Source organism: Centruroides vittatus, unplaced genomic scaffold (assembly GCF_030686945.1).
Source record: "Centruroides vittatus isolate TY-2023 unplaced genomic scaffold, ASM3068694v2 contig_549, whole genome shotgun sequence".
Lineage (NCBI taxonomy): Eukaryota > Metazoa > Arthropoda > Arachnida > Scorpiones > Buthidae > Centruroides > Centruroides vittatus.
In genome coordinates, this window is record NW_027122325.1 from 2,811,619 (window position 1) to 2,832,399 (window position 20,781).

At 31.8% G+C, this 20,781-nt stretch overlaps 1 protein-coding gene across 11 annotated transcripts in view; it reads right to left on the minus strand.

Moving 5' to 3' along the window:
• Positions 1 to 20,781, minus strand: part of LOC136978689 (coiled-coil domain-containing protein AGAP005037-like) — a 526,382-nt gene that overhangs the window by 241,843 nt on the left and 263,758 nt on the right. For 10 of the 11 annotated variants that reach the window (XM_067274447.1, XM_067274444.1, XM_067274442.1 and 7 more), the window contains one exon: positions 8,511 to 8,537. The exons of the other annotated variant lie outside the window; for it this stretch is intronic. In XM_067274447.1, the coding sequence (XP_067130548.1) occupies positions 8,511 to 8,537 (27 nt within the window). The remainder of the gene's footprint in view (positions 1 to 8,510; positions 8,538 to 20,781) is intronic. 11 annotated transcript variants of the gene reach the window in all.

The window sequence follows — 20,781 nt, forward strand, 5'->3', positions numbered from 1 at the left end:
GACGAATGGGCGTATCGATCCGATTTTCAACTCCCGAGCATCCTCAAAGCAACGGTGCAGTTGAGCGATGGAACAAGACCTTCAAAAATATGCTAGCGCACGTGATAGCAGAGAACAATAGGGATTGGGATAGGATAGTTCCCTTTTTGCTGTGGGCGTACCGGGAAGTGCCGAACGAGACCACAGGTATATCTCCATTCGAATTGTTATACGGCAGAGCCCCGACCGGTCCCTTATCCGTCTTGAGAAATATATGGGCAGGGAAAGCTAGTCCGCCTGATAGTTTGAACGCCGACATCAGGGAGTATCTAGATAAATTGACTGAAAGAATCAAAGTGGTGCACAACTATGCTGATAAAACCGCAGCCTTACAACAACAGACCTACGCGAGCCACTATAACCTGCGTACTAGACGAAAGGAATTTGCGGTAGGAGACTCTGTTCTAGTTTTAAAGGCGCTTTGTAACCGCAAAACCGACGACAGATGGGAGGGACCGGGCGTCATTGAGGAAAAAGTACGCAATGGGAGCTATAGGGTGAAAATGGAGAACGGGGCGACGAAATGGGTGCATGTCGATAAACTGAAGCGGTATGTACGGGGAATACGCTCGGTCGGGGTCATTTTTGAAGGGGATGACAGTTTTGGCGAAGTTATAACGGCCCCAACTACGTCCAGAGTGATCGAACCCCAGTCCGAAGGAAGAGAGGCAAGCCTAGATTCGTGCACCCAGCTGACCCGCAGGGAAAAGATAGAGTTAGAGAACGTCCTGGAGGACTACCGGGGGCTATTCGATGCTAAGCCGGGGAAGACGGCTGCTGGATGTCATAGTATTACCTTGAAGGAAGGATGGCAACCGAGGCGCCTAATGCCGTATAGAATACCTCTAGCTTTAAAATCCAAGGTGGACGAGATAATTGACGAATTACTCGAAGCCGGATTGATTAAAAGTAGTTCCTCGGAATTTGCTCATCCGATTGTTTGCGTTGCGAAGAAAGAGGGGGGAATTCGTCTTTGCGTAGATTACAGATATTTAAACGCGGGCACCGTGGCGGACAGATATCCCATGGCGCATCCGACCGAGCTTATCTATCAGATTGCCCAGTCTCGTTATATAACTTCATTAGATTTGAGTAGAGGGTATTGGCAGGTACCTCTCGACCCAAGCTGTCGGCACATGACCGCCTTTGTGACACACAGGGGACAATTCTCTTGGGAGGTAATGCCGTTCGGACTAAAGAACGCATCTGCCACTTTCCAGCGCATTATGGATAAGGTTTTAGCTCCCCATAAGGCTTACGCAATGTCCTATATTGACGACATTGCCATCTTTTCCAATGGTTGGCGCGAACATTTAGAACACTTAAGGAGCGTCTTAGAGTCGTTACAAGACAATGGGTTTACGGTGAACGTCGCTAAATGTCAGTTCGCGCAACCCCACATCAAATACTTGGGACATATTGTTGGGTCAGGTCATCATAACCCTGATCCGGATAGGGTTAAGGCAATCACTGAATTAGAAGCACCTAAGACGAAAAAGCAGATGCGGAGCTTCTTAGGGATCTGCGGTTATTACCGTGACTACATCGAGGGCTTTGCCAATGTGACGGCACCATTAACCAATTTATTGAACCGCCGATCTCCTAATGTCATATATTGGGACCCTGTGGCCACACGGGCCTTTTGCGCTATCAAGGAGCGGTTAGGGAAGGTCCCATTTTTGCACGCACCGGACCCGGAAAGCCCGTATGTGTTATTTACCGATGCGTCGGAGCACGCGGTCGGCGCGTGTTTAGCTCAGATGTCACCCGAGAATAAGGAGAGACCCGTGGCCTTTGCGAGCAGGAAACTACGCGGGTCAGAACTACGTTGGGCCACGATAGAAAAGGAGGCGTTTGCAGTAGTTTGGGCATTGAAGAAATTCCACTATTGGGTATATGGGAATGCAGTTAAGGTGATAACCGACCATAACCCTCTAAGGTATCTAACGTTAAGCACCCCTCATAGTGCAAAGTTGGCACGTTGGGCGTTGGCATTGCAAAATTACAACGTCGAGATCGAGCACAGGAAGGGGAAGAATCACACAAATGCGGACGCTCTCTCCAGACTGGAGGTCAGGAGCAATCCGGAACCCCCAGATCGTACAGACAAGGCAGTTATGTCGGTATTAAGTCCTTCGGATAGATGTAATCAGTATCTACCAGGCGATTCTGAATGCAATGTGACGGGACAATTTGCCGAAGATGTTATTGACTGTGTAAAATATCTTTTTCTGTAAAATATTAAATACTGTATATTGTTAGTATAGTTTATTATTTGTAGTAACTTGATCCTTGTAATAAGAAAGGAGGAAGTGTAGTGTAACGAAATAATTTGTACGGTAAAGATTGCTGTGTGTCGCGGTAGTATTGTTTAGGTCAAACAGGCTTTTGTTGAAGCGCAGTTTGAACCTTGTCGGTGGGAGGTGTAAAGGTCGCCTTTGGCGGCCTGAGTCAAAGAAACCGCCCGACTGAGGTAATTGCTCCCACCTGGGGTCGGGGCCATAAACGGCCGGAAGGATCAAAGGTGTAGCGTCTCCACTTAAGGGTCAATGTGTTGGCCACGTGCCGGCCAGCTTAGGAAAACAAATATAAATAAAGCGCGGACGCAAATGTGAGCTACGTCGGCGGGAAATAAGGCGGACGTCTTGGAAGGCTCTAAGAAGGGGAGGCACTGATTGGTCGCAGGAAGGAGTAGCAGAATCCCTTAAATTGGAAGGGTGGCAAAAAAACGAGGAGAAAGGGCGAGCAACCTGATACGTGGCGGTCTCTAACACCAGGCAGGCCTTTGAGGCGGAAGAGAGAGTGTTCTCCTCTTGGGAAGTCCTCTGGAGAAAGGTTGGCGTAGAGACAGACGGCCACGAGGTTAAGCCATCTCCGGAAAGGTGACTTGTGTTCCCCGGCCCGACTAAGCCGACGTGCGGCATCACAGTTTCGGTACATTAGCGTACGTAATGTTATTGCATAGTGTACATCTTTGTAAATATTTGTAAATAAACTGTATATAACTAATTATCGAGTGTGGAGGTGTGACTTTCAACGGACCATCAAACGGACAATCTCGAGGCGTAAAGAACGACTCGGGACGGAACATTTGTAAAGATCACGTGACGAGCAAGAAGGATCTTCACTATACTGTTACCTCACTTGCATAGCTGTAACTCTCTCCGTTTGCAAGAATTTTCTGGTTAAAGGGACTTTCCTATGCACCCTGTATATGTATTTTTATTATTACATATAAATAAACGTAGTAAGAAAGTATATATTTTTTATTTTTTGAGGTCTCCAGAACGAATTAATCAAATTCCCATAAAAACCTATGGTAAATTGATAATCAGTTAACAAACCTATGCTAAATTGATAATCAGTTAAACAATTTGAATAGCAAACAAAGTCTTGGAACGAATTATATTCGTTAACCCATCACCCACTGTATATAAAATCATGTGTTAATTATACATAATTTCTAATGATATATTATTTCTTGACAACTGATTACATATAACATGACAACACTTCATACCATTGTTGGATTTGACATTAAATGGTATTACTTGTTCTCATTTGTAAAAACATTTTGTGTACTTTCAATTTTTGAACCTTTGACATTAACTAATGTCAAATGATATGTCATGATTAATATCAATTGACATCATATCCAGAAGCTTTTGAAAAAATATTAACACTTTTGCTGCCAACTGACATGATTTTGTCATATGTATGGCCTTCATTACAATACACTGATGATGTGATTTTGCACCATTCGGATACTGAAAGTTTGCTTTCTTGTAATTTCTTCTTGCTGGATATTGGTTATATGTGCAGTGTTTATTTGTTATAACAACAGTTGGTAGCAAATAACTTGACACTAATCAGAAATATTTATATACATAAAATATATAAATAATATTTATGTGAAAATATAATTGCATTTAGTGTATTTTAGATCTACTGATTATACATATAATAATCAATGCAAAATAATTATATATTCTATTATTAACAGAATATAGATTAGATATATATTAAAATGTTGGAAACGTTTGACATGAAATAAACAACATAAAATAACATTTTCTCAACAGAAATATAGTATCATTTTAACAGAATAAAAACAAATATATAAATTGTTTCTGTTTCTGCTATCTTTTAATGTTTAGTTTTACTAAATAAAATAAATCTATATCACAATAAACCATATTTATTTTCTAATTGTGAAAACCTTTATTATACAGTTATATATTTTAATTTGAAAATATTGTTCTATTCTATTTCAAATGTCAAAAACTTTGAATACTTGAAAATAAAATTGAAGTCGTAAACTTATGATTGATAAAAGTATTTTTCATTTAAAGTTTGAAACTTTAAAATTCTTGAACAATTTTATATTGCTTTGCATTTTCTGTATATTTATAAGTTGTGGAAAGCATTTATATCCTGATTCATTTTCAAATAATTATAACATTGTTTATGTAATCTGTAACAGACAATTCTAAATGTTTTAAAAATTTTTTTACTTTAAATCTATCCAAATGTTAATTTTATTCTGTTGTTCTAGCAGTGTCTATCCTAAAAGTAAAGGGCATTTTACAGAAATAAATAAAAGAAAAAACTATTTTGAAATACACAGAATGAATTAGGAACATTTTAAAATATAAATTAGTGGAAAAAATGAAATGAGAACAATCACTGTAATAAGATATACTTTGGAAACAAACCAACATAAAAAATTAGACAAAAAAACAAGATGCTTAATGACTAATATATCCTACATTCCTGTAATGTTGATTATATATCTCTTAGACAACTGGATCAATAAAGAACTTCTGAATCAGTACATTAAAAGTATTGATGCAAAATTGACAAAAATGAAGATGACGACGAAACTGGCTATAAATTATCTCACTGAATAAAACAACTGAAGCAGGTGATTTTTGTAACTCAAGATAAATCACTAATTCATAAGTTATGTCATACAAACAAAAATTTTAAAAATTCCCAAATGACAGCAAAATGTTGATTTTATAAAGAAAAAGATAAAACTATAGATCAGTGTTTTCATAAATCTTTTTCAGCTTAGAAGTTGCGGGTTCGAGTCCTGCTTCGGGCCGTTTCTTTTCTTCCAGTTAGGTCTAAATTTATTTAAATTATTTAATTAAAATTATAATTATTAAATTTAGCAAGATATGGTGTCTAACGCCTAACTCTAGTACCAAATTATCTTAAATTATTAATATTACTATAGCCATTTGCTAGCCCGATAATTCGGCATTGGTTGATCGTTATCTATAACGGGCTAGTAGTTGTTTATTTATATGTTATCTGTAATTGTTGTTGAGGTCCTGAATACAGATTATCCATGTTAAGGTTGACTGATGGTATACCAAATAAATGAAACTCAAAGAAGATGGACTGTCATAGCCATTTCAGATTTAAAATTGTAAATAAAAGATTTTAATATTAAATTTTATATAATACTGTATTTACTCACATATAAGACGACCTCGCATATAGAACAAGGTATGACTTTAAAGATCAAAATAAAGAAAATTAGATTTATTAAGCCTGGGCTCATTGCCCATTGGTGTCTGATGCCTTTTTCACTATTTCTTTCTATTTTTCTCTATCCATTGCCAATTTTCTCAATTCATGTACATTTGCTCCCCACCACTTCTTCACATCATTAATCCATTCTCTATATGGTTTGCCTCTTGTTAGATCCATCCATTTTACCATAGACTAGAGCAGCGTTTCTCAAAGTGGGCGATAACGCCCCCTTGTGGGTACTGGAGGCTTTCAGGGGGGCAGTAGAAGGCTCAAAAGAAATTAGGAGGCATTAAAGAAATCTAGAGGGGCGATGGCAGACAAATTCTATCTATAAAAATCTGACTATAATATATATAAAATGCTTACAATCTATATATTTTTTAATTTTTATTGAAGATCACAAACTAAATATTTCTAACACGTTCACTTATATTATAGCATGAATGAACTTATTATAGTAACATTATTGCATAAATATGCTAAAAATGAAAGTTCAAGAATGGCTACCAAGAATTTTGGCTGCAGAAGCAAATCTCTCAACTGTACCCTGAGTTATGGTCAGTTGTTCAACGATTTCTGATAGCATTCCCATCGTCGTATTTGTGTGAACGTGGATTTAGTGCTGTAGCAACGTTGCTAACTAAAAACAGAAATCGGCTGCAAGTTACTGAACGCGGCGACTTACGGCTGATTTTAAGTGAATTCGACCCTGATATTAACAAACTGGTCGAAATACATCAGATTCATCCTTCACATTAGATAAGTTTTAAATTCAAAACCTTCTTTTAATGTTAATAAAAATACTTCTAAATATGATTAAGTATGAGTTTTATTTCCTCTCATTGAAACATTCTTTGATCTCAGAAATAGGATATAGATCACACCCTATCTATCCTATCCATATAATAATGCATGTTTAAACATTATATTTGCAACTGTTTTTAAGATACGCAACAGATGGTAATGTAAAAAGGCAAATTAAAAAATAGGGGGGCACTAAAAATTTTTTTATCTCAAAGTGGGCGGTGGTCAAAATAAGTTTGAGAACCAGTGGACTAGAGTCTTAATTTCTGTTTTCATTCATTCTTGTGATGTATCCAAACAGTTGAAGTTTTCATTGTATAATTTTTTGTAAGTGATAATAAAATTTGTTGGTCAAAAATATAACTGTATCATTAATCAATTATTATTATTGATAATATAATTAAAAAAAAGTACAGTGATGCAGTGTACTTCAAATTTAATTCATTCCAGGAAGCCATTTGAACTTTGAATCATTTGAAGCTGAATCCATTATTTCTAATGATAAAAATTGAAAGTCAATTAATCTATTCCCAGACCCTAAATAATACCTACTTCAATAAGTTTAAAACAGCAAATATACATAATTTAAAGTAAAAAAATAACAACACAATTAAATGCCCTAATAATAAAACAAAAACTATAAAATACATAAATACTGTATAATAAAATGAAAATTGCATTTACTGGTCATACACTGTTGACTTTGGCAGCTTAAACATGCTCACCAGATCTGCACAGGTGCCACTCTTGTGCTCATGACAAGTTCATTTTTCATCTTAATCATCAATATTGCAGCCTTCCTCTTACTTGTTAGACTTCACTGCTTCCACCTACTTCTTAGATGCAATAGTTAATAAGAAAAGACAATATTGAGAGTTTTTGTGTTTTTAACAGCTGTTGTTATTAACATAGATGTGTGATTAAATTACAATAGGTGTGAAATTTAACACAATATTGCTAATGTGAAATATTGTTCTTTGTTTAGAAGCTTATTTTATACTTCCAGTACTTTTTTCACTGTGGACAGTTTGAACTTTGAAGCATCATTCAAACTCCAAAGCAAATTTTTGTTAAATTTAGCATATGATGTACAAAGTATCACTATTTGTGTTTACATTGTTCTGCATATACAAACATGCACAACATACCAATACCAGCACACTTGAAATTAAGAAACTAACAATTTTCATCTGTTTATAACAGACATCTTCAAGCATATAATGCAAAACGAAATGGCTACATTAAAATTAAACATCTATTTTTACAAACAATTTACAAGTTCAAATTAAAATTGTTTCTGGAACAAAGTATCTCTACAGTTTAAAATTCTTTTTCATATACCTTCAATTTTAATGTAGCTGTTTTGTTCTGCATTATTAAGGCTTCAAGATGTCTGTTATAAATGGATAAAAACATAAGTAAATATTTCTTATTTTCAAGTGTGCTGGTATTGGTATGTTGTGTATGTTTATTATATTCCAGTACTGGAGAGTTATTGTTCTGCATATACTATTGAGAAAGAATTATTGTACAATTTTATGATACGTACCTTTAAATATATTAAAGTGTATAGTAATTCTATTCATGCTAATGAGTATCCTTGGGTATATATTATAAACTTTAGGCCTATAGTATATATACACTTATACAGATAATAAGTTATATTAAATATATCTAATTAGTGTCAAGTTAATGGTTGTCAATGACAAGATTGTACCACTCATATGGTCAATAACAATATGTTATATACAGCAAGACAACACTATATTTTGTTGTCCTAATACTCCTCAACTCTAAATTTTTGCTTTTGTATTTCAATTTAAGCAAAAATATTTGCATTAACTGATTAATATCAAGAAATGTATGAATTACTCATATAATTTCTTTACAACTAAATAAATTTAAGAATGTAAATATTAAATATTAACTTAAATATAAACATTGGCATAATGTAAAAATAAAAGATAACACCAATATTTTATGATATAAAAAAACTTTAAAATCTAAATTCTTTCTTTAATCAATAACTATTATACAATAAATCATTGCTTATGTTTTTAAAACAATCTCAGTTTTAAAAATAGTCATGCAGTGAAGATTTTCAGAAGGTAAGATATCCTCACCTGCATATTGTGGTTCATTTGACATCTCTGAAAACAGAAATGATCTCACTCAGATTTCAGTATAGTGAGATTTATAAAAATTGTATGGAAAATTATTAAACTTAACATTAATAAGCACAGCAATAAATAACTAATAAAGAAATAAATATTTATATATTAAAACTTATAAATATGTTTTGAAAATAAATATATTTTTGAAGCTTTGAAATTTGAATAAAATAATTTACTTTCATAAAATTCTGCAAATCAAATTCTTTTGTTAAAAAAGTTTTGTTGATTTTTATATACATATTAATTGATAATATCAGATAGGTCTAAAATCAAATAATTTCTCATCAATATATAAAATTAATTTTCTATGTACAATACAAAATTTCAATATAATAATTTATACTGTACTTTTGTTTTAATTAAATTTTAAAAAAATAAAAAGAAACTGCCAACCAACTTTAATAAGTTTAAAATATCAATAAGAATAAGTTAATTTAGATAAAATAAATTTTCTAGTTATAAATGCTAATATTTGCTACCTTTTTACTTTTATACAAAGTTTAGCAATTAAGTTTTAGGACTAAATCCATTAGAAAAACTCAGAAGTTTATAAAAAGTAAGATTCAATATGCTTGTAAATAGTGCTTTCCTCTATAAGTTATATTCCTATACTATTTGCCATTCACATAATCCAGTAGAGATTTTATAATACATAAATTGTTGTCATAATTTGAAAGGGCAGAACATAGAAAACATTAAGTTTAATTCAAATTGAATAAAACTATGATTGAAGTTAATTAATTGATAAAACAAATAAGAGTGTCAAATAAATTGAGACTGTTAACATCTATCAAATGTTAAATCAAGGAGCCACTTGCTTCAAAACTGTCAAAATATTTCCAAGAAAATTTAACTTCTCTTATGCAAATTCATCATATTTAACTTCTCTCATCAGCAACCACAAAAAACGTTCTAATTAGAACAACTTATTCTTGAACATCTTCAAATCTGTAAAATAAAAATATTACATTTATTCTCTCTTCTCTTTTTTCTTAATTTTAGGGTTTCTTGCACTATTACTTCCTTTTCACTCATTTTCCTTGATCACAAAATCGTATTAAAAAAACCTTAAATAACTATTATGATTTATCTGCTCTTATAAGTCCAGTTTTCTCTTCACTTTATGTCCACTAAACCTCTCATGTTTTCACTGCTGTCTCCATTCATCATAACTAAGGTTTCTCAAATGGGATCTCGGGATCCTGGCTGTTTTTTTAACCCAGGAAATATCCCAGGAAATCCCGCAAATTTCTTAAAAGTTCACATTTTTCTTTTTTGTGTTAAGGTCGAGAAAATTTTGCAAATAGAGAGTATAATTAACTCATAAACTGTCAGAATACATTTCTATTTATTAATTTTAAACCTGCTTATTAGTTTTTTAAATTTTTGCTTGTTATGACATCTCACAGATTGTCAATAATCAATATGTATTTGTGGCAGGACTCTGAAAATTCTTTACTTGTCAGAACCTGTAATATCTGGAATAATTGCACTAATGTTGTCTTAATTTTAACTATGCCCAGTAACTTCAACAACTGCATTATGACAAGTTGTGCAAATTGGACAAGGATAGAAATGAGTACAAAGTCTGCAAATATGAAGTTTTTCTTAAACTTGATTATTAATTAAAGCCAAACAAACTGTCGAATTATTGGGCTATAAGCTTGATACCACTATTAAAGCAGCCAAGGTAGACAAATCAAGAATACTAGATGGCAAATGTGAGGCCCGGAAATAGCCCCCCAAAAGGAATATGTACATGTTTGTTAAGTCAAATCCTAAAATTATAACTTTTATAAGTGTCAAGTCGACGACACCGGACTTTGATGTCGACGCTCATAAAGAGTAACAAGAAAAATAAAATTTTAGGTAAAGAAAATTTAGAAAGAAACATATTAAAAATTTAAGACGCAGTTTAGAAAGCAAAACGAAACTAGAAAAAAAAATATCAAAATGAGCGTAGGTGTCATAGTCAACAATTGAACGCGATCATAGTCTAAAAGACGGTGTCGGGTAAACCTTCTCTTGCCGACCTTTCCTGCGACCTAACGAAGCTCCATTTACACCTGGAGACAGGTGGGATACCAATTGGGAAGCGAGGAGGAGAAGAGTTAGCCAATTAGCGATGATTCGATCCCGAGAAAATTATAAAGCCTCCGATGTCAAGGACAGAAGAGCTTCCTCTAGACCAGGGGTGGCCAACTTTTGTGTACATAAGATCTACTTTTTATCGTAAAAATGTGTCGCGATCGACTTGTTGTCGTAGGCATAGTCTAAGTGGCGAGGGGGGTGTGAAATACATACTATTTTATACACTGTGCTTCAGTACGAGGTGCACTCCCGCGAGCTATGGGTAGATAAGGAAAATATATGTTCAAAACTATTTTTTATTTTTTAAGTCACTTATTAAGTTTTCAAGATATAGGCTCATAAAGAAAATAAATTTCCAGACCCAACTTTTGATATTTGCAGTTACGAGTTCATTCCGTACAGGCGGCACCTAAAAAAATTCGATTTTTCGACACTTTCAAGATAGATTTTTATTAACTTAAAATATAATATAATTTTTTTTATCAATTACAATGTATAAATTGTGGTACTATTTGTTCGTAAACTTGAAAAAGTTGTTATAAAACTGCACAGTACGGCTGATAATTTGATTATAAGATTTTACTTTCGCGATTTTTTTTTTGGCGAGGAAAATTTATCATGGAAGAATGATATAAGATTTTTAGACTTATTTTTTGCTAATCTATCAATAGCTCGCGGGAGTGCTCTTTGTACTAAAACACCCTGTATATCTACCTACGTAAAAAACAACGTAATTATTTAACGGGCCAAAATACTCACGTCCGGGGGAATTAAAACAACATGAGTAATTATTACAATATTTATTAATTCAAATTAGCTACTGATAAAGACAGATTTAGAATTTATTTTATTACGTTACATTAATGGGAGGACTGAGTTTGCACGTCTCTTACCAAGGAAACATAATTAGGTGTATATCCTGACAAAGATAATAATAATGATTCTTCAGTATGGGAATCAGTCAGGACAGAATGTTTAGTCTTCGTTAACTTTAAGTATGAAAATGCCAATTCACACAGGTATGTAGTTCCGAAACAGGAATAAATATATTTGCTACATTTGGTGATACTGGGATATTTTTCTCAATTGACGTATTTCCAAAAATCCAAAAATATAGAGGTCTGTTGCCGAAAACGCTCACTTATCAAGTAAATAGATAGGTAAGAAAAGCCATAATTTAATTTAAAACATAAAGAACAGGTACTTACATTTTAAACAAATGAAAAATTGAAACTCAACGTTGTCACCGTGGATAAATAATATTGATTAATAATAATAATATTGTTAATACTAAAGAAAAGAAGCTACCGCATGACAGTATCAAATATTCAAGCTAAATGGCTGTGTTTTCTACGAGTCCAGTCATAACTGCATGCATATTGTTGCTTTTGCGCGTTACGTTCGCGTTGCATTCAGTTAAAAGTGTAAGGCCACGAACACACATGCGTAAAATTGTGTGGCAGAAAACTGAATCAGAAATCAGCTTTCAGTTCAGTTTCTGTTTTACGCTTTTATGCCAGAACACACATACGTAAAAATTCTGACCGAATAGGAAACACCACTGCCACCAACAGTGCTAATTTTATTAATTTTTTCTTGTCATATATCTATTCCTTTGTACCTTCCATTTTTTTCCGCTTCCTCTGCTATAATATAGAAAATTTAAATTAATACACTTGTATTCCGAATTCAAATAAAGAACGTGCGTGTAATCTAAATACTAAGCCTATAAATCAATTCTACTAGACCTACCTGTTGTTTGAAATTTTGCACCTATAGCCATCCATAAACGTTGTTTAAATATAGTGGCTTTATACATGACACTGATGTGGTCGAATGGATTCAATAAACTCCTCTATTTCATTTATTTTTTGTTTTTTCGAGACCGTCACAATTGTAGGGTTAACCCTCATTGCCGCCATTGTTAGAATAAAAAGCACGTGTCTACTTTGACGTCACAGAAAAGACTTCTCTTTATTGGAGGAATTTTGGCGTAAAAATTTTACGCCGTAAAAAGTAGAGACATGCTCTACTCTATTTTCAGTTCTGTTTCAGCCAAAATTTCAGAAAAATTTTTACGCTTTCTGTTTTACGCTAGATTTTACGCCGAATTTTACGCATGTGTTCCTGGCCTAACACATTAAGTCAAGACATCGCGAGCGATCGACCAAAATTGGCATCACGATCAACCAGTCGATCGCGATCAACTTGTTGGCCACCCCTGCTCTAGACTACCTGTTGTGTTCATTTACCTCCAATAGTGGTGTTTCCGTTCATCTTTTGTGCACTGTCTCTTCAGAATTTCAAACTTTTAACAACGACGTTGCTACGAGGCCCCTCCAGCGTAGGACCAGACCGAAACCGAAAACAACCTAAAGCTCTGAACTTAAGGACCATTGCTAAATTTATGTAAGCATTTTCGGCTAAAATAAACGGTTTCTTTGTGAAACGCTTGTTTTTCTGCCTCTCAAAACCGCCACCCACATGTGAATAGCCCTTAGCCATCCCGACGGTTGGGAATAAAAACTCCCCCCATTTCAGCGAACTTACACAAAAGAAGTACTGTAATGCACTTTGAAAATAAACTAGAAATCTTTGACACTATGGGTTAAAAAACACATAACATCTGTCTTCTATTAAATGCATTAAAGATGATTCCACCCACATTCATTGAATTGGCATTTTCAGTAGCGGGACTTTTCATTATTAAAATAATAACCAGATTGAGTGATTGGAGTATTGACCATCTTTGATTTTCAAAATCTTAATACAATATATTATTGTAAATTTTTATGTGCTTTATTTAAAACACAAAAATTACCTTTTAAGTTAGAAGTTTGATCTAAGTTCATTTTTTCTTTTAAATTTCAACTCAATTCAAAGGCATTTTTTTTGTAAGCAGTTTTCAACCACTTTAATACATTTTTTCTGTTTGTGAAAATTTCTACATAATTCAAAGGTAATTTTAATGTATATTTTACACAACATTATTAATATTATGATTTTGGAGGTTGCAGAACTTTTAAAAATGAAAAATAATTATATCATTCGATTTCAAGATATTTTTTATATTTTAAACATAATTATATCCCGGGAAACAGTTCACTTTTTTCTGAAATCCCATGACAAGCAAAAGACCGGGAAACGAGAAACCCTAATCACAATTCTCTGTACTTCCAATAATTTATCATTATAATTTAAGCCTGCTGAATAAATGTATACTTGTATCCTCTTGTTTATAGAGTGATCTAATACAATGAAACTGAATTGTTCCATTTTGGAACACAGCACAACTCCTTCTAATTTAACAGCTTCTAACCTGAAGAAGGCTTGTAAATCAAGCTGAAAATATTTGTTAGAACTATAAAGAAGTTCTGGAAACTATGAAAAGGTGTGTTTGTTATATATAAAAGTGTTTTAAATGAAGTTTTTATTAATTTGAAAATTTTCTGTGGTGAATGAATGAATATTTCATTTTAATTCAAGCTGACACAAAATTTCACCCATTAAATAGGGCTGAAAAAAGTTTTGAAATAAAAATGCATTTTCTTTTTAGTTCTTTTAAAAATTGAAACCATGGTTTTGTAACCATGACTGACTCATTTCTTACATATTTGTCATACTCATAATATCTGTGCATGTGTAATTTTTTTTAACACATGCAAATTTAATATTGAACATTCAAATTCACTTTTAAAACAAGGATCTCCCTGTACTTCAGCAAATTTTCCCAATTCTTTGATCTTCCCAAATATGACTTATAGGCTTATCCAAGATGCTACTCTGTTTTACTGCAACATTTTTGTGGACTATTGCTGTAATATTATTCTATCACAAATTTACCTGCTGCTTTAATTTCCTCTTAACCGTGTTTGTGCATTCACAAGCATATTGTGCACCACTAATCCAATAACCTTAAATATGTTAGATCGACAGTTCAAATAGTACTATGCTGTTTGATCACAAGTTACTTTTATTTTCCATATTTTTCTTATAGATTTTATCTTATTCTCAAAGTCAAGTTAATGTGGAAAAAAAAAAAATGAATTGAGACAGAGAGAAATTTAATGTTATATGACAAGAAATCTGACAAAGAAATGATGTTTAATTTAAATGAAGTTTTAAAAAAAGCATTTCCAATAGCTATGTGAGCAAATGCAAAAATATGTAAATTTGTAAAGAAGTTATTTTAAACAATATGAAAATATTTTTTCCCAAACCTTTATTAGCTTTTAATTTTGACTTTTATTTTGAGAAAAATTTACTGAATTTAAAAAAATTAAAATAAATATTTAGAAAATTTTTGATCGTAAGTTTTAAATATTCTTAAATTATTTAATTTAAAAGATAAAAATATTATTATAATAGCAAATTATTTTTTCAAATTTCAATTTATAAACAAATTTTGCTAATCCATAAATACACAATATTCAAAATAATATATAAATGCAATTAAAAAAAATTTTAAATTATTAAACTTAACATATGCAGCTATAAATATGATAAAATTTATATATCAATATTATATAAAATTTATTACAAATATTATAATATCAAAATATTATATCATCATGTAAATAAACAAACATTATTATATTATAAGATTTATTTATACAAATATTTCATTAAAATTAATCCTTGTAACCTAAATATCATTATAAATTAATAAATAAAACAAAATCTAAGTTTTAAATATAATTTCAAAATATATATTTTAAAATATTAGCTTTTATTCAAAAATAATAATCAGCTCTAATAACAGTCACTATACATAAATCATTATGATTTACATATATTGATCATTATCACTATAAATATTACAGACATGTTGTATAATAATTAATCTCGTGATTTATTAAATATTATTATAAGTATTTCCTATATTGATAAAGCATAGAATGTGTAATTTCCAAAATAAATAGAATATACGATAATGCTTACAATGTATACACTTTTACTTGTGTTAACAAATATAAACACCATGTTGTATGTAACATTGTTTATAGTGCTTTATACTTTTAAATAATGTATTGATTTTTAAAACTGAAAAACAATTTCTGTTAGATAATCCATTTATAGTGAGATGTTATTCAATTTTAATATTTAAGATTTATCAAAAAATTAAAACACAAATATTTTCAAAATGGCCGAAATGTTTCATTCAGAACATATCAAATATGTTTACAGCTTAATTGACTGTAAAATCTAATAATCAAATCTAAAGTTAAGTTAGAATTTTGTATGACTTACTCATATATTAACAGAGTTACAAATTCATAGTAAAGTTTTGATTTATGCAATATTATTTTTGAATGATTTTGAAATAGCAAATTCTCAAACACCTTATTTGTTAAGAAAAACTTAAATCTTTAATGAATGTTTTTAAGCTGTTTCACAAGTCATCCTCAAGTGTAAACTACATGTCAGTTATAAATCAAACATTTTCAAACATTGCAACATAATTTAGATATACAAATCTTGGAATGCATTATGAATTTAAATTAAATGAACATAATACAAAAAAATATAAGATATAAAAAACAAACAATTTAACTAAATGAACAAATATTGAAAAATAAATAAATAGAATAATCTAGGATGGCACAAACTGAAGGCTCAGGCATAAGATGGGAGGAAGCAGACATCATCAAACAAATGCACTCACAATCTTTAGCAATAAACACAGAGATGAATGCTAAAGATGCTGAAGGCTTGCCAACAGCTTTCCATTGGCAAGCCTTCAGCATCTTTATTGTGGAAAAAAAATAATAAAATTACCTCATAAACTTCATTTGTAATGCTTTTGCAACCATGGGTCAACTTTTATTCATTTTTGTGATTGAATTATTTGTTTATCAATATTTGTTCATCTAGTTACATTGTTTGTTTTTTACTTGTTATGTTTTTTGATATGCTATTTAATTTAAACTCATAATACATTCCAAGATTTGTATCCAAATATTGCTCAATGTTTGAAATTGTTTGATTTCTAATGGTAACGTGTAGGGATTGCAATCCAGCAGTGTTTTGAATCCAGCTGGATTTTTGCTGGATTGAAATTATTCCAGCTGGATCCAGCGTCCGCGGATGTATTTTTGGTGCAATAAAGTGTTATCTGTCTATCTATCCTGCAATTTATGTTTTTTTAATGAAATAAAACATTTTTAAAAAATACTTAAAAAGCTTTTATTATTTAGACTGGTCACTATAAATCAGTAAAACTTCTTACACATTTAGGTAGTAAACTTAACTTTGGTTCGGTTTAACATTTGAGATAGAGATAATTAACTTTAAATGTTTAGTTAGATTATAATTATAATCTAATCTTTAAGTTAAATAATAGCAAAGGTAATTCTACTGATTAATTTATATTAATATATTATAATAATGTAAGGACAGATAATCAGTGGCTAAGTGGCTATCAGTCTTACCAGTTTTCATATATAGGCTCTACATATTAGTCTGTAGTTATTTATAAGTATATAAAACTATGTACTGGAAGTAAAATAAGTTAAATAAACTACACCTTTATCAATCCAGCAAAATTTAATAAAATAATAACGTTTTCAATCGTTTTTAACGATCTTCCTCGGTTACAAAAAAAATAGAACATTAAATATAGAACATAAAATGTGTTCGGAATAAATATGAAAATTAACGGAAAACGCCCAAACGGACAAAATATAGATAAATAAACAAAATAAATAGTGGAAAAAATATATACAGGGTGTTTTCTTTAAACTGACGGTACTCAGAAACATCTGTAGAGCAATCTAGCAGCCGGACTGTCGCCAAATTTGGGAGAGTGACTAAGGATGACATGGAAAAGAGATTCCGCAAAGAAAAAAGTAGTACCTAAATTTGCCGGTAGAGGAGGATTTGGCGCTGTTGTAGCGAAAAAGCTACCAGCACTTCACTGAAGAAAGGGTCATCAGTCGCTTTTTTCCACTTGCATGGGCCGCCTCGCTCCCTGGATCTAACCCCATGTTACTTTTTCCTGTGGGGTTACTTAAAGTCCAAGGTCTATCTTGGTAGTGTCCCAAACTTGATGACTTTGAAGGACAACATTTCTCGAACTGTGATGAACATTCCTGCGGACATGTTACGTTCGGCCATAGAGAACACGGTGTTTAGCATGCAATGAGTTATCCAGCAGGACGGTGATCACATTGAAGAAGGGAGAAGGTTATTTGCTGATTAATTAAACTTTCGTTATTACACTGAAACCTCTGTCTGATTATTCATTCCTGTGTTTGTTAATTGCAGCTAGATTTTATGTAGATTCTTAGCTGTTTTGCTACAACAGCGCCAAATCCACCCTACCAGAAAATTTGGGTACTACTTTTTTCTTCGCGGAGGAAACAATTTCAACAATTTCTTTCCCATGTCGTCCTTAGTCACTCTTCCAAATTTGGCGACAGTCCGGCTGTTAGATTGCTCTACAGATGTCTCTGAGTACCGTCAGTTTAAAAAAACACCCTGTATATAAGATCCAATGAAACCAGCATTGTCATTAACATTAGACGATTATAACAATTAATGTTATTGTTATAATGTTATTAATGTAAAAGGATCTCCACATAGTAGACAATGAGTCTGCATCTCTATGGTTTATACAACCAGTTGTCATGTGAACCTTGCAGATTTCCAATCTCTCAAGATGTTTGACCGTTTGCCTATTCGTCGTCGTTTTTATAATTGCCGCTTGATCCCATTGGACGTTAACATCCTTCTCTCTTGCGTATGATGGCAGCGCAGTGTTGTCAAGGTTCTTACTGATTGTATATTTGTGCTCTTGAGCCTTTGTTTTAAACTGCGCATCGTTGCACCCACATAAACAAGCTTGGAATTGAAACGTTGGTTGTGTAAAGGCACCGAATATATACCCGTTGTTGAATTCCGATCCTCTTTCTTTTTATCGTTTCTTAAAAGTTTGAAAACAGTGGGATTACGTCGGTATACAATACGAAAATTATTAGACCTGGCAGTACATCTATGTATCTTGTTTAAAAATGGAATGTAATTAAGCACTATTCTTTTTACATTTATTCCAAACACATTTTATATTCTATAGTTAATGTTGTATATTTTTGTAACTGAGGAAGATCGTTAAAAGCGATTGAATACGTTATTATTTTATTAAATTTTGTTGGATTGATTAAGGTATAGTTTATTTATAAGTAATTTAATTATTAGTGTTAGTAAAGTAGTGAGTAAGTAATTAGTAGCAGTCTAGTAGTTAGCAAAGCGGCAACGCGACGACGTAGACTTTTGCGCAATTATTTAGAAAGTTAATTGAGTATTTGCAGATCCGCAGCGCTGGATCCAGCACCAAGTGCTGGATCCAGCAGGCCGAAGAATGCGCTGGATCCAGCTGGATTGTTGGATGAGGGATCCAGCAATTGCAATCCCTAGTAACGTGCAGTTTACATTTGATGATGACCTGTGGAACAGGTCGGAAGTGTTTATGAAAAATTGAAGTTCTTAGCAAATAAAATGTTGGAGAATTTGCTATTTTCATGCTGAGAGTGATTTCTAATATAATTTTGAAATAAGTTATAAAATTGAGACTTGATTTGATTAATTTTTCCTCTTTATATAGCAAATTAATTATAAATTTTATTAAATATTTGCTTTTGCTCCAGTATAACATTTATCTATAATTTTATTTTTTAATTGTACAAATTATTTATCATTATTATGTATTCTATATCAGTAATTTTCAGTTATTCAATTTCTGCACCACTTAAAGCAAGTCACAGATGAACCACAGACCATTTATGCCCCATTCATTTACTACAGTGGTGCATTATCTTACAGGAAATAAGGACAATCGCCTGAGACCCTAAACCAATTTTTTGTAAGAAAAATATTTCTCCAAAAATTTATTCCAAAGAATAATGTACACAGGGCATCCTAATTCAAATTTGGCTGGGCCCCACAAAGCTATAATGCAACACTGATTTCCTATTCTGTAATATCACTTTAGATATGTGCCATAATATTTTGTCTATGGTGTGTGATGAATATCATTTGGTACAAGCTCACAAACCATCAGTGATCATGGACATACTTTGAGAAACACTGTTTTACATTATTAAGAATTACTATAAAATAAATAGTAATTAATAACAGTAATTATTATTATTAATTATTACAATTTTTATAGTTTTATATTCAAAACTACTTATTTTTAAATTTTGTTTAAAAAATTCTCATTCTAAAATTCCACTACCAATGTTATTTATTTTTTAAAATGTTCTATTTTTATTAATTTTCCATTATTATATTTATTTTATTTTTATTGCATTTAAAATAAATTTAAATATAATAGAAATAAAATAAAATTTTTTAAATTTAAATCTCTATAATAGTCAAAGCAGGAACTACTTCAGTATATAAAGACACTGAACACACCTTACACACTTTTTTAGCAATTAATTTTAATTAAAACAAACAATTTTCACTTTATTTATTTTTTTTTAATTGTAATCTATTTTATTTTCCTTTCATTTTTATTTTTATATTTAGATGTATTTTATTTCTATCATAACTTTTTGATAATCAAAAATCTCATTAGTTTTTAAAAACATAATTTTATGCTATGTTCCAAAAAATAGAATCTCTATTTTAAAAACATGACAATGGCTTATCAATCAGTCTGAATAAAATTAATTGCTGGAAAAGTGTTTAAGGTGTATTCAGTGTTTTTAATTTAAATATATTTGAACATGCTCAATTTTTCAATTTTCATTGTATTCAAAGAATGACTGAAGCTATTTATAATGTACAGAGGGTCATATAAGTCTTTTCGGGGATACTATAGATTACCACCTATGGAATTTCGGGACTTTGAGTATATATCTGAACTGAGGGGACCGAGACAAGTTCAACGATACCCTACTTTTGGACCGGAGACAAAAAATAAGAAAGTTATCATACTTTTTTAATGCTTTCATGCAGATGGCACTGTAGTTGCTAGTGCTGCCATCTCATGGTAAAGTCTGCAAACAAACTTAAAAAAAAAAAAGCACTCTGAACAGCAAGAAATTGCACAAACAGTCAAATGCCACTTTCTTTTTTTTTTATTTTGTTCAAGAACTACCATGAATCAATAACTAGTGACGTT